A 15491-nucleotide genomic window follows, 5' to 3' on the forward strand; every position below is an offset into this window, starting at 1 on the left:
TAATCAGAGATAGGACAGACCCTCTAGAACAGTGGAATGATGGTGAGCCCTCTGATAGCACTAAAGAACAAACTGCACGTGCTAATGGGTCTGGTTTAAAAAAATAAAGTAAAAAGAAAGAAAGAATAATAAATAAATAAATAAATAATAATAAACCATTTAATAGTGATTGTTTTAGTATTTCTTCTTGTAATGTATATCGATTTATTGTTCAACTGTATTTACAAATGTATTCATATGCTTTTTGTCTCAATAGTAATGAGATGAATACTTTTCGGTCTTTAATACGTTTTCCCAGCTGTTTTCAGACATATTAGAGCTCTTGGCCAATCCGAGCGCAGGAGGCGGAATATGGGTGGGGGAAAAAAACTCTCAGGCGGCTGTAACGGTGTGGTTGCGCGTGCGACCGTGGGGCATTCTAACGAACTCAAAGAAAGAGTACTGAGAGAGAGAGAGAGAGAGAGAGAGAGAGAGAGAGAGAGCAACTACGTAAGTAAGTGAAAGCGGAGGGTCAGAGTGGAAAACCCGCGCGCACGTTCCAGCAGTGGGGTCGCGCGCTACCTGTGGTACGGCGTGAAATTAACGGCAAAAAAATGGAGGTTTCGCTCTTTTTAACATCTTTATTTATGTTGGCTCTCGCATTGGCGTTAGGAACAAAAACCAACGTCCCGCGGCTTCGCCTCTCTTATAAAGGTAAGAGCATTTTAGTGTCCACTTTTTGGTCACTTTTTTATATCTGTTTATATTTTGCTTTTCAACTTTCCCAGCGCTTTTTTTTATTTTCCTATCCGAGTGTACGTAGGCTGAATGTCAGCTATTTGATGATACTGCTTCTCTTATTGCTTATATGGTAAGGTCCCAAAATATTCACTGTTTATTTAACGAATATCAAAATTTACCAAAAATGGTGGGAAATGTCTGACTCGACCAGATTTAGGGACAAAAAACTGCACAGTGCCAAAGCACAGAACGTGAACTTGATACGAGCTTAACTCAGAAAGAAAACAAAAACGAAAGAAATACTGACTATAATTATAACCTTATCCCAGAGACAAAGGGGTGACACTCGGTTTAACAACTACACAATAATTAAGAGCAACAACTGCTGTTTTCTAAATATTACAATGAAACATTAAAAACGCTAATGTTTTTAAACGGTTATGTACTAAATTTAAATCTTTAGGAAGTAATGCGATTACAACCATGAAAATTCTAATAATGTATATATTTATTGTTCGGTGGCGCAGCAGGTAGTGTCGCAGTCACACAGCTCCAGGGGCCTGGAGGTTGTGGGTTCGATTCCCGCTCCGGGTGACTGTCTGTGAGGAGTTGGTGTGTTCTCCCCGTGTCCGTGTGGGTTTCCTCCGGGTTCTCCGGTTTCCTCCCACAGTCCAAAAACACACGTTGCAGGTGGATTGGTGACTCGAAAGTGTCCGTAGGTGTGAATGTGTGTGTGTTGCCCTGTGAAGGACTGGCGTCCCCTCCAGGGTGTATTCCCGCCTTGCGCCCGATGATTCCAGGTAGGCTCTGGACCCACCGCGACCCTAAAATTGGATAAGCGGTTACAGATAATGGATGGATGGATGGATGGTTATTTTATGTGATGGGATATTATATAGCGATACGTTATTATAAAATCCTTTTAAAGGTGTTTGCCCCGATTAAATAAATGTATCACTAGCTCAGTGACAACTTCTGAACTTTCAAAGGTAATTCATCATTAGAAGTGTGAAATACTGAGTAAAGGACAGAGAACAAGGAAAAAATGAGAGAGAGAGAGAGAGCGAGAGAGAGAGAGAGAAAGAGAGAGAGAGAGAGAGAGAGAGAGAAAGAGAGAGAGAGAAAGAGAGAGAGAGAGAGAGAGAGAGAGAGAAAGAGAGAGAGAGAGAGCCGTGAACTTTCCCAAGTTAGCGATATATCACCCAGTGCTCTCATCATGATGAGACCTATATGGCTGCAGTATACATTAGCCTAAATATTCAGTAAAATAAAAAAATGATCGCTGACTGACTCGACGTGAATTCATAAGGATTTCTTGGAGCCTTTCCAAAAAGTGTGAGCAACTCATTTTCTGCATTTCCGCATCCTTTAAAAATGTTTAAAATGATTTTGCTCAGAGGCGACTTAAATGTGTAAGCTTTGTGATTAACCTCCAAGAAAAAATTTATGAAATATATTACGTTATTAAAATTTAGAAATAAATTGATCTGAATTTCCGTACAAACTGAACGAACTTTACGACCGTTATAATTTAAGAGTGCGCGTGAGTGAGCGCTCCTCAGGGTAAGTGCTGTCTCTAATGGAGAGCAGGTGCGCGAGACGCATATTTGGTCCCACCCGTTTTCCGACACGCCCCGCCCCTCTGCGCTGCGATTGGCTAAACGTTTTTAAAGCTTCTGCTTGTCTGAATACGGGTGGGAGTCACAACTAATGTCGCCACAAATCAGCTTTACTGAATTTCAATACTTGTGTTCAAGACAAGACAACACTGGAGCAAAACTACAAAATATTACACATTACAATGAGTGTACATTAGTCTGTCACCCCTTGTTATGAATGTGTTGTGAGTATGTTATGAGCTATATTAATAAAGTAAAAGGTGATATAGGTGAACAATAAGCAGTTAAAATAAAGGCTCACTCTCACTGTGAGGTTGGTGGCTGTGAAAGTGAGACCCTCTGGCACATTAAGATTGAGTGCCATGGTGAGTGGGTGAGCAGGAACCCCCCAGTTCTTGAAGCTTGCTCTGACACTTACAGATGGTTAGTTTTGAAATATGTTTCCAGATGACTGGGTACCATAAAAAGTTTAACAGTGTGAGCTGTGTGTGCGACAGGCCTTTTTTATTTTAGAATAGTCCAGCACAGAAAAGACACAAAGATATCTCTCTGAGATATTAGCGCCTCTCTGCTTCACTGTCAACAAACATGAGTTAACACGTCAGAGAGGCAAGATGACTGCATGTTCATTCTTTGATTGAACAAACAACATTGTAAATTCTGATTATTTCCGTGTGTGTGTCAGTTCCCAGAGGTGAATGCAATCAAAGCTTCACAGCAATGTTCATCCATTTAGTGTTATGTCTTCCCCGAAGAGTGGACTTACTGATTTCAGCTTGTAAATGTTGTAAGAGGTTATTAGCTGAAAGGACAGCTGCAGAGCTGCTGTAATCTTCTCTGTGGCTCTACAAAGGGCAAAAAAGGAGTTATTTAGAGTCCCAGTCAGATGACATCACATGGATGTGTTCAGCCATCCCGCAGAGGCCCAGTGGGGACCCCAATCAGAGCTGAGGACAGGGCAATTTGAACGCAATACTAATAGCAGTGATTTCAGATTCTGGTGTCCGGCCTATTTTCCCCATTGTAGTGAATGTGAGGTAATAGTGTGTCACTGTTGAGAAAAACAGCAGATACAGGGGTTTCAATGAATGTGTATGTGCGGAATAAGTGGTCTAAGTAGTGCACAGTACTTCCTGTGTATGTAAGCCCCCGTATTAAACACCCTCTGATAAAAATCTCCAAGGCTTTCCCTCCAGTCGAGCTTAAATGTTTAGCTTCTTAAAATGGGGATTTTTTCACAAAGCGCTAAATCTGACAGATTGCCTGAAGTGCTGACCTACACCCTGACCTGCCTGCTTACTGATAAGAGACATGAATACTCACTCGCTCACTGTCACCCACACACACAAACAGTGTTTTTATAAGCCAAGGAAAGGGTAAAGGCCAAGAAAATCACAATTAGCTTAAGATAATCTGCTGCTATGCAATTAATGAGCATTGAGAGGGAACTCTCACACACACACACACACACACACACAGAGAAAGCGAGAGAGAGAGTAAATGTCATTTGGCCTAAAGCAATATCAAATTTTCAGTTTGTTTCCAGATTTACATCTCCTGATCTTTGACTTAGTGCTGAAAGTGCAAGGCTAATGTGGCTTAAATATATACTAAAATTCAGTAGATACCCAAATTATTATTTCGGTATGAAATACATACACACGTAGATGCTTATAGGTATGAGATATTCTGTACTAAAGTTTAGAGGGGACACATTATACCATGATTTCCACAGGTTAACAGGGGTCTTAATTTAACATCTGTGACATGCTTTGATCCAAATACCACAATGGTCATACAACACAGCACTTTTCCTACCCTGTCTAAACAGGCCTGCTTTAACAACAGGTTTTATGTGTCTGTTGAGAATGGTACTCAGGAGAACAAACACTGGGTTTAGCCATTCTTTTAGTTCCCTTTCTTCTTTATTCTAGTTCACCACATTAAACAAGTCCAATGCTGTAATTGGAGACACTCGGGCAAAAATGAGAGAAACTCTAATGTGCAAGGTATTTACATGAGATGAAGCACAGAATCAGAATGACTCATTTTGTCCTGTGTTTTCAGATTTGAAAGAAAACTGACTGGGTGGTTTTATTTCAGTTTGTGGATTGGTATACTAAAGACGTATAGTTTAGACCCCAAACATGTCTTCACTCAGTGACTGCTGGGGTAAGTGGGCTTGATGAGAAGATCGGAATACACTCTTGAATATTTTGCTATTTCCCTTCTTCTATTTCACACACATGCAGACATGTTAGTTCTAATTAAAGTGATCTGGGGGTATTGAATTATATTGTGAATGTGAAAACACAGCCTTAACACATTGAACTACAAAGGTGTGTATACAGTATATGTAATGCACACCTATCCCCACACACACTCTAACACACACACACATGCACACAATAAATTACACACTAGGAATATTCTGTTTGATTTAGTTTTTATGATAATGAATTTGATTTTGCTCAGTTTGCCCAGATGCGTGTGGAGGTTTAATTGAACAGCTTTTATAACGAGGAATGTGGAGCAATACTCTCTTTCTCTCTCTCTGCCCCCATTCTCTCTGTCCTCCCTTCCTTCTGGAACAATTTAAAAATCAGAGATTGTCAAATTGAGGAGAAAGCCAAAGGGACCATTACACTGAAATGTACAGTTAGGCTTGGAGAGAGCTGACGAGATTGAAATGTGGATAAGGTGGGAATTCTGGAATCTTTAAGGGATTCTTGAACTTGTGGGTAACTAAGCGCTATTGACATCAGAAGAAAGTGTAAAGGGTTCAAGGGCTGGCCACAATATGTCAGTACCAGGTATGGCTATGCTCGCAGTACTGTATAAGAGGAAATTAATTTCCACCTCAGGGAACACACACACACATATTAATGCCCGAGTCTGTTCATGTACCTACACACTTGGGCCTAGAACAAATATACTGCAGAAAGTGGTCTTATAGCAGGGACTTCACAGTATGTTGTAGTTGGATTAGGCCTGAGGGAGTTGCTGGGTTCTGGTGCGTGTGCTGCCCGAACAATGCTGTGTTGTGTCTGTGTCCTCCACGTTATTTTTTTTCCCTGAGTGCTACTCCAGTTAGTGCACAAGTCCTGGAATAGATCACATATGCACACATGCAAAACCTCTCCCAGAGGGTCACATCTGGATGAACAGCACTCTACTGAACCTTAGCAATCTCACATGCTCACCACAGCACTCACACTGATAAGCACAATAAACGTCCCATAAAATCCCCTAACACATTTCAGACTTTGTCGTTCAGTTCTCCTGCCCATGTCTTCAGCCTTATAGATTCGGCTCTGGCATTCAGAAACTGAGCACGGCCAACTGTATTACAGAAGAAACCCTCTGAATATGACCGTTTGTAATTTTCTGAGATCTTGGAAGCTGTGTGTCAGTAGATTTCGCAATAGTTTTTTTTTTAGATGAATTAATACGGACCATTGTTTACAGTATATCTATTATTCAAATATGCTGAGTTTGTATGCATTATGTATGCAAAACATGGGATATTTACAATGAACTTCCAGTTGTGTTAATCTTGAAACAGTATGAAAAACTTACTTTTAGTGGAAGTAATTATTATTTAGTGGAAGTATATATATATATACTAGGTGGTGATTTGCAGCTATACATTATTTGAACTGCAGAATCTTTGGCTTACATCAAGAGCCATGGTGATGTAGTGCAGTTAAAAGTGATCCATCATCAAGTGTTGCATTGAACTAAGCTATAAATTAATTACACATGGGAGCAGGAAGACACTGTTACTGTGCAACTTCTAAAAAGTAATCACTATGTAACTTTTAAAGGAGATGTATTATACACATTTTCCACAAGTTAACACAGCTCCCTGGGGTCTTAATAAAATGTCTGTAACATGCTTTGGTCAAAATAACACAAGGATTGAACACAGCCCCGGTCTAAACAGCCCTGTTCAATATGACCAGTCTGACCTCCTGTTCTTTTAATGAACCAATGAGCCACTGCTCACCCCAGCTCAGAGTGCACAGCAGCAGTAAACAAACGAGCAGAAGCTCTCCCTAGGTTCTCTTATATCTACTGGGAATGACTGTGTTGACGTGTTTCACAGTTTGCTGGTTGGTAGACATTCCATATTGATGTGCAACTGCATTGAAAAGTGAAAAAAAGTATTACATGATGTGTTTGAAAACCAAATTGTTGATTTAAGTCAGCTCCCATGAGTTATGTACATTCTGTAAGTGTAATATAAATGGCCCTGCAAAGTTTTTACCTGTAACATATACTTACTCAGACAGAGAGAGAGAGAGAGAGAGAGAGAGAGAGAGAGAGAGAGAGAGAGAGAGAGAGAGAGAAAGTCCAGAGCTACAGCTGGTCAGTAAAGCTATAATTTGATTTTTTAACCTTTAACTGAATGGCTGCCATGGGACCACATCAGAATTACACATACACACACACACACACACACACACACACACACACACACACATACACACACACACACACACACTTAATTCCTGAGGGGAGTTAGAAACAGAAAGGGGGCTCCTGCAGAAAAATTTAAAAGAGGAGTGAGAGTGGAAATGAACTGAAAGAAGCAAAGAAGAGTGTCAGAATGAGAAGAGTTGAGAGTGACAGAGAGCAGGAGAGATGAATAGAGGTGAAGGGATGTGTGATTGTCATGGTAAATGACAAACAGAAGAGTAAAGCTAGCGACCTAGGGCTTGAAGAATGGCATTTTCTTAGCTGTCAGTTAGATTACTTGTGTGTGTGTGTGTGTATTTGTGTGTGTGTGTGTGTGTGTGTGTGTGTGCACGCTTGCCTTTATCTTTCTATATGTATCTATAACAGAATGGTCTAGCCAGAAAAGTATGTTCTTTCCTTTTACATTAGAACTTTGTCCCTCCTCTTCAGGCTCCCTGATGTCTGTGGTTTTGTTTGGTTGTGTGTGGGTCCTCCTACTCCTCATGTTTTCTATCTACAGGCTTAAGATCACTTCAAAAGCGAGGAACTGACCACAGAAAAGAAATGTGTGTGTGTGTGTGTGTGTGTGAGAGAGAGAGAGAGAGAGAGAGAGAGAGAGAGAGAGAGAGAGAGAAAAAAAGTGTGAGGGTGAGAGTGGTGGGGAGGACTGGAGATTGGGAGAGAGAGATTCAGAAAAAAATTTATGAAAGAAAGAAATAGGATGAAAGAGATAAAAGAAAAAGAGTAACAAAAATTTGAAGAGTGAGTTGTGTTTGGTGAAGGAAACAGAAACAAGTAAAAAAAACAAGTTAAGTTTTCATAGCTGCACCTACGGATGTGTTTGTGTGTGCTGTGTTTTGTGTGTGCAAGAAATGTGCAGTCAGAGTGAATCAGAAACTTGACTTAGAGTGAATGTAAATTATGTGTGAAATGTGTCTGCCACTATGTGTTAAATTTCCTGTATGTACAAAAGGGTGTGTGTGTGTGTGGGGGGGGTTATTTGACACATATTGTGTGTGTGTGTGTGTGTGTGTGTGTGCGCGCGTGTGCGTGTAAGGAGAGCAGTGGCACTTGCATCCCTTGATGATTTTAGTGCAGAGGGATGACATTGCATGTTGGCTGGTGCGATGTGTTACACCATAAGCACCACCAACTGCAATCAATTAGTTCCACCTCTGTGCTGTTGACAGAAACAGCCAAGAGCTACAGAGCAGCACAACCTGATAGTGATCACTCACTGCGAGGGTGTAATAAATCCCAGACCTGCTGTTTAAAGCCATACAAAGTGAGCTGTGAACATGGTCAACTCCATGTCCAAGTCAGTTTCCCACAGAAAATCTTACCGAGCATTATCTTTGTAACTTGTTTCTGCACCTGTAAGACAATTAGAAAATGCCAGCTGCTATTCTGATAATACAGAATTAGGGGCCAGTAGAAATGGTACAGGGTTATTTGGAACCCTGTTTTTCTAGAACAATAAGAGGAAAAATAACCTAAACTGATGTAAATGTTATTTGTGATAATTCACATACTTAAGTGTCCTAATGATTTTAAATTAAGAGAATAAATGAATATAAATGTTTCAACCAACACTCAGCACAGAGATAGGGATCTGGATTTATTCACTCATTTACTCCAAAATACACCTGTGTTGTTCTAGGAATGCTTTACTTTAGCTGTTGTAATGTGTTTGAATTTGATTGCTTTCAGCCATGTTCAGTGAGGTCAGGTAGATGATAATGTTAGATGATTAGTTCTGGATCACAAACAGTACTCCAACGTGTCCCAAAATTAACAAACGGAGCTCTACCACTCCAGAGAAAACAGTTCCACTGCTCCACAGCCCAATGCCATGGGGACTATTCCCCTTTAGCCAGCACCTGGCATTGAACATTGTAACCTTACGACTCCATGTGCTGCTACAGTTTCTCATTCTTTTGACAATGGTTTTCTGTGAGGATTAAACAAGTCAGCATCGGGTGCACCTTAAAGTAACAGTTTTATTCACTGATTAGACCGGGTGTCAGGATACTTTTGGACAGAAAGTGCATGTTTCTTAGAGGTGTGTGGGAGGTCATTTGAGGCTCTGCCAGCTGCTTTAGGACAAGAGCCAGTGTTTATAAGACAATGACAGAGAGAGAGCGATTACATTGTATTAATGTTAACTGTTCACTGTTGTTGTTGTATTATCTGATAAATCTAACATTCTAACGTCTTAATTTCATCTGACATTTTTAAATTTTCGGTTTCCACCAAAGATCCCCACAGTATGTTCTCTGTTTGAATGGATTCTTCCTGTACTGCTTTATCTGAATATGGAATATATTTAATATCTTATCTTAGCATCACTCCTGTACTTGCCTCCCTGCACTGCCTCCCTGCACTGACTACCTGTGAGATGAAGTTTAGGAGTAATCAGGCATGTTCTGTTGCACCGAAACTGGCATTCAAACCCTTATGAAAATAGTGTGGTCCTGTTTGTGGGTTCGAGCCCCGCTCCGGGTGACTGTCTGTGAGGAGTTTGGTGTGTTCTCCCTGTGTCCGCGTGGGTTTCCTCTGGGTGACTATCTGTGAGGAGTTTGGTGTGTTCTCCCTGTGTCCGCGTGGGTTTCGTCTGGGTGACTGTCTGTGAGGAGTTTGGTGTGTTCTCCCTGTGTCCGCGTGGGTTTCCTCCGGGTGACTGTCTATGAGGAGTTTGGTGTGTTCTCCCTGTGTCCGCGTGGGTTCCCTCCGGGTGACTGTCTATGAGGAGTTTGGTGTGTTCTCCCTGTGTCCGCGTGGGTTTCCTCCGGGTGACTGTCTATGAGGAGTGTGGTGTGTTCTCCCTGTGTCCGTGTGGGTTTCCTCCGGGTGACTGTCTGTGAGGAGTTTGGTGTGTTCTCCCTGTGTCCGCGTGGGTTTCCTCCGGGTGACTGTCTATGAGGAGTTTGGTGTGTTCTCCCTGTGTCCGCGTGGGTTTCCTCCGGGTGACTGTCTATGAGGAGTTTGGTGTGTTCTCCCTGTGTCCGCGTGGGTTTCCTCTGGGTGACTGTCTGTGAGGAGTTTGGTGTGTTCTCCTTGTGTCCGTGTGGGTTTCCTCCGGGTGACTGTCTGTGAGGAGTTTGGTGTGTTCTCCCTGTGTCCGCGTGGGTTTCCTCCGGGTGACTGTCTATGAGGAGTTTGGTGTGTTCTCCCTGTGTCCGCGTGGGTTTCCTCCGGGTGACTGTCTATGAGGAGTTTGGTGTGTTCTCCCTGTGTCCGCGTGGGTTTCCTCCGGGTGACTGTCTATGAGGAGTTTGGTGTGTTCTCCCTGTGTCCGCGTGGGTTTCCTCCGGGTGACTGTCTGTGAGGAGTTTGGTGTGTTCTCCCTGTGTCCGTGTGGGTCTCCTCCGGGTGACTGTCTATGAGGAGTTTGGTGTGTTCTCCCTGTGTCCGTGTGGGTTTCCTCCGGGTGACTGTCTGTGAGGAGTTTGGTGTGTTCTCCCTGTGTCCGCGTGGGTTTCCTCCGGGTGACTGTCTATGAGGAGTTTGGTGTGTTCTCCCTGTGTCCGCGTGGGTTTCCTCCGGGTGACTGTCTATGAGGAGTTTGGTGTGTTCTCCCTGTGTCCGCGTGGGTTTCCTCTGGGTGACTGTCTGTGAGGAGTTTGGTGTGTTCTCCTTGTGTCCGCGTGGGTTTCCTCTGGGTGACTATCTGTGAGGAGTTTGGTGTGTTCTCCCTGTGTCCGCGTGGGTTTCGTCTGGGTGACTGTCTGTGAGGAGTTTGGTGTGTTCTCCCTGTGTCCGTGTGGGTTTCCTCCGGGTGACTGTCTATGAGGAGTTTGGTGTGTTCTCCCTGTGTCCGCGTGGGTTTCCTCCGGGTGACTGTCTATGAGGAGTTTGGTGTGTTCTCCCTGTGTCCGCGTGGGGTTTCCTCCGGGTGACTGTCTATGAAGAGTTTGGTGTGTTCTCCCTGTGTCCGCGTGGGTTTCGTCTGGGTGACTGTCTGTGAGGAGTTTGGTGTGTTCTCCCTGTGTCCGCGTGGGTTTCCTCCGGGTGACTGTCTGTGAGGAGTTTGATGTGTTCTCCCTGTGTCTGTGTGGGTTTCCTCCGGGTGCTCCGGTTTCCTCCCATGGTCCAAAAACACACGTTGGTAGGTGGATTGGCAACTCAAAAGTGTCCATAGGTGTGAGTGTGTGTGTGAATGTGTGAGTGTGTGTCGCCCTGTGAAGGACTGGAGTCTAGTCCAAGGTGTTTGCTTTCTGCCCAATGCTTCCGGGTAGGCTCCGGACCCACCGTGACCCTGACAGTCTCCCACAGTCCAAAACACATGAGTGTTAGTGAATTGGCTGTGCAAATGTGCCCATGGGTGTGAGTGACTGGGTGAGCACATGATACCATGTTGGATTGGCACCCTGTCCAAGGTGTGTTCCTACCTTGCACCCACTATTTCCAGGTAGGCTCCAGACTCACTGTGACCCTGAACAGGAAACAAGGGGTTACCAAAAATGAATGAATGAATGCATGAATGAAAATGTCATGAATGACATTAATCCACGTTTATGTTATGTTTATGATTTATTAATATGATCTATTTATATGTGTATTCCATTCTGTATATATCTGTGTCTGTGTTTGTCTAGGTGTGTGTTCTACAGTGGCTCTTTGCAGTTGGCAGGCTCTTATATGACCTACCTTTTCTGTACTCATTCTGGACATTTTATCTACTAATTAAAGTTGGATAATGCAGTGTTCCATTACCACACAAATCATATGAAAGCAGTGTATATTTTTACTCCAATGATTTATCCAGGATTATTACACAGCAATCTTTCATTTCTTAACCCTTAACCTACCTTTCTCTCTCTTACTCTCTCTCTCTGTCTCTCACTCTCTGATTCTCTCTCTCTGTCTGTCTCTGATTTCTCGCACCATGTCGTCATTTTACTGGATGATACTAACACAAGGAATGACCACCAGAAAAGACTAATTACACAGAGTGTTTGTGTGTGTGTGCTCAGCCAACACAAACACCTGAGGAGTGTCCGGATGAAGCGATGTCTCTGGTTTAGTTACGTTTAATTTAATTCAGTGATTATGAGGAAGGCCATGTTGTTTTAAATGAACAGGATATTTATACAGCAGTGAGAGAGAAACCAGACCATCTGTGCATGTGTGTGTGTGTGTGTCTGTGTGTGTCTGTGTGTGTGTGTGTGTGTGTGAGAGAGAGAGAGAGAGAGAGAGAGAGAGAGAGAGAGAGAGAGAATGCATGTGGGAGTGAATGAATGAGGAAGGAAATAAAGAGGAAGGAAGGCTTACAGATCAACATAAGGACAGGTGTCAAAGTAGGTGTGAAGGAGAAGAGAATAAGCTAGAAAGGGAAGAGAAATAGACATGTATCATGAAATGAGGAAAGAAGAGAGAGAGAGAGAGAGAGAGAGAGAGAGAGAGAGAGAAATCTGGCTGTTGTGGCCTTAATTGTGTTCAGATGTGTGTCCTCCAATATTAGACAAAACATACATACAGCATGCACTTAATTCGTATCACGATAATATCACACATCAACACACGCATACACACACACACATACTCACTGTCACAGATCCATCCAGATGTTGTAAATTGTATTTGCAAACAGAGCACCACACGATGTTCATGTTTTTGATTTAATGATTTGCCGTTAGGTGTTATTGAACCAGGCCAAAGATGTGTTTGTGCTAGTTGAGCCATAAGCTGTGTTGGTAAAAATGTGAGTGTGTGTGTGAGAGAGTGTGTTTTATAGAAGAGTTTTAAGCAGAAAATGAATAGTCTTGTGTGGTAAGTTGTTGCCGTAATTGTCTGTGTAAGATGCATGCTTGTACATTTGTATGCAAGAATAAAAAAATATAAATATAATAATATATATATAATAAATTAAAGGCATGTATACACTGCTACCTTATCTTTTGTGACTATAATCTTAGGTAGATAATAAGATATTATTCAAGATAAATAGCATGTTATATATGTGTGTGAGTGTGTGTTTATTTTTTAGTCTTAACTGAAGTACTCTTTGAGAGTTTTACATCTCTTGGCTCTGTTATAATTGTGCTCTATTAAACACAGGTTTTAGGCGTGTGCCACCTCCACAGGAGCTTTCTTTTCAATCCTTGCACTTTTACTATGCTTTCTTTCTTTGCTCCTTCATCTTAATGAGGGTTTAAACAATGGAAAGATGGATAAGGGCTATGTTTCTATGCTTTCGGCTCTTTCTGCTGGCTACAAAACTGCAACAGCTCTACTCCTACTGCAGGGAGAGGGAGCTTTGGGGGGTTATTTTTTGTAAAGGTTTCAACGGCTCTGAGAAAACCACATGGTGATTTTCAAAGTGAAATACATGAACACATCCTGTACAGACTTAAGTTTGGCAAGTCTTCTGCACATTTTCGTGCTTTATTTCCATTAGAGGTAACATTTTACTGTAGGTCATTGTTTATTAAATTACATGACAAGCCTTTTATGACTGCTCACATAAACCTACATTAAGAGTTATGCAAGCATCAGTTGTCATAAAAGCTGCTTTAGTCAGTTTCACCCAATAAAGACTACGCCTTTCTAAATGTATATGTAGGCTTATGCCTCTTTTCATTAAAGGCTTTGGATAAAGCTGTTCCTGTACAGTCATATCTTTGTACATTTTGTCACTATACGGTCAATACCTCTTCTTAGATCTCTCTCTCTCTCTCTCTCTCTCTCTCTCTCTCTCTCTCTCTCTCTCTCTCTTGCATGCACACACACACACACACATGCACACACACACACACACACACACACACACACACACACACACACACATAGACACCCTGTTATTTGTGTCACATTCCCTGATAAGTAGGAATGCAGTGCGTCAGCAACAGCCACATATGATACCTAGTGGAAAAAAGGCTTTGTGTGTGTGAGTGTGTGTGTGTGTGTGTGTGTGTGTGACTGTAACTCATCTAATCCTGAGCTTATGTGCAGAAAGGCAGAGATAAAACATGAAAGAGAAAGGAAGAGTTAGAGGAAAGGAGGAATGTGACAGCCTGAAAAACTGTGAGAAGTGACTAGGACAGGGATGGAAGGTGAGAAGGAGAGAAGTGTGTGTGCATGCCACAACAAATGTACACACTCAGAGTATCACACTTAGGTCAAAGGTCCAGTTCTGACAGAGAGAGTGCTTTCATCGTGATATATAGATCAGTAAAAATAAAGTGTATTCACTTTACTCAGATGAGGATGCACTCGGATGAGGTGGTGCTGGAGGCTGCAATGGGACTGAAATGTAGCCAAACATGTGAGAATGATTCTATATTCCATTCAAGCTTGGGCTTCCCACTTCTCAAGAAGTCATGTTTAGAGTATTCTTTCAGATTTTATAATGGTGATTCCTGTCTCACAGATATCCTTTCATGCTTTTTTCCATCAGATCTGCTGGCTACTAACCGCTCCTCCATCTTCTCTGGTCTCCGTGGTGACTTGCAGCTGACAGCAATGTTTTTGGATGAGTACCATGACAGGCTTTTTCTCGGAGGGAAGGATGTGCTATATTCTCTTAGGCTGGACCACACACACTCGGATGTTAAAGAGGTAAACACACGCACACACATGCCTGCACACACACGGGCCATTGGTGCACAAAAACACATTAATATGGCTGTACACAGTAGTGTTTGATTAACATGAGCAAAGACTCATTCACAGTCATGGAACATATAAGGAATAGCATACATAAATATAGTGAAACTAGACTTGATTGTACCTAGTGCTTAGTAGACTAGTTTCCATGATGCCCCATGCCTGAGTTTAGAGAGTAATTTGTATTGTTTGTTGTGTCATTGTAGCGTGCAGATTAAGTTTACTAGTGTATAGTTAATTTACTCTAGTAGTATGTGTTTGTGCTCTATGTGCTAGAGGATTGTTGGGTTGTGTTTGTGAGAGGTCTCTGGTGTCATTGTGTGTTTTAATAGTGAACCTAAGAGCATGGGCTTTTTAATGAGGCATATACTCTGTACCTTTAAGGGACCATTTTGAATTTGCTTACAACAGTATATTAAAATAAAAGAGCATTCTTGTTGACATATGCATGGGGTCTACAAAGTAAGGAAACACCCATATTAAATCAAAACTCTTTGGCAGACAATGATACAATTTTACACTGCCATGTGACATGGCCTAACATGCTTTCCCTATTCCCACAGCTTTCATTTTATTTGGGTGTTACTATACTTTTGCGACATCCTGTATTTCTCTAAAACAACATGTCGCTGAGACATCTTAAACATTTTTTCGCTTATGTTGTTTCTGATGCTGTATAAAAATACTGTAATCTACAAAAATGACAGTTCAGACAAAACCCAAGCTTCCAATAAACTAATTTTTTTATTAAATTTTGCATCAAACTACGCCTTTCAGGCAAACTCATCTATGTCCATTAATTTTGGAATATTAGAGCGTCTTAAATTGTATATATTGTACTGTACATGAGCAATGTTGGGCTACAACATTTTCACACACATATACACACATTCAGGCCACACAGAGACACTGACAGATTAACACAGTGTTTGTTTACATGGGAACCATGTCATGTTTCTCACTGTATTAATTGGACATTCAAACAAATAGGACTCCGACAGTGCGAAAACACAGCAAACACATTTAACTCATATAAACTAACCACACACACACTCATAACAAACAAAGATTTAGTTCATATAA

At 41.9% G+C, this 15491-nt stretch overlaps 1 protein-coding gene across 1 annotated transcript in view; it reads left to right on the top strand.

Moving 5' to 3' along the window:
- The first annotated feature begins 508 nt into the window (after positions 1-508).
- Positions 509-15491, top strand: part of sema3bl (sema domain, immunoglobulin domain (Ig), short basic domain, secreted, (semaphorin) 3bl) — a 41536-nt gene continuing 26553 nt past the window's right edge. The window contains exons 1-2 of the mRNA XM_066643533.1: positions 509-693; positions 14200-14360. Of these exons, the coding sequence (XP_066499630.1) occupies positions 594-693; positions 14200-14360 (261 nt within the window). The 5' untranslated portion in view covers positions 509-593. The remainder of the gene's footprint in view (positions 694-14199; positions 14361-15491) is intronic.

The sequence above is a fragment of the Hoplias malabaricus genome, chromosome 14 (genome assembly GCF_029633855.1).
Source record: "Hoplias malabaricus isolate fHopMal1 chromosome 14, fHopMal1.hap1, whole genome shotgun sequence".
Taxonomy (NCBI): Eukaryota; Metazoa; Chordata; class Actinopteri; order Characiformes; family Erythrinidae; genus Hoplias; species Hoplias malabaricus.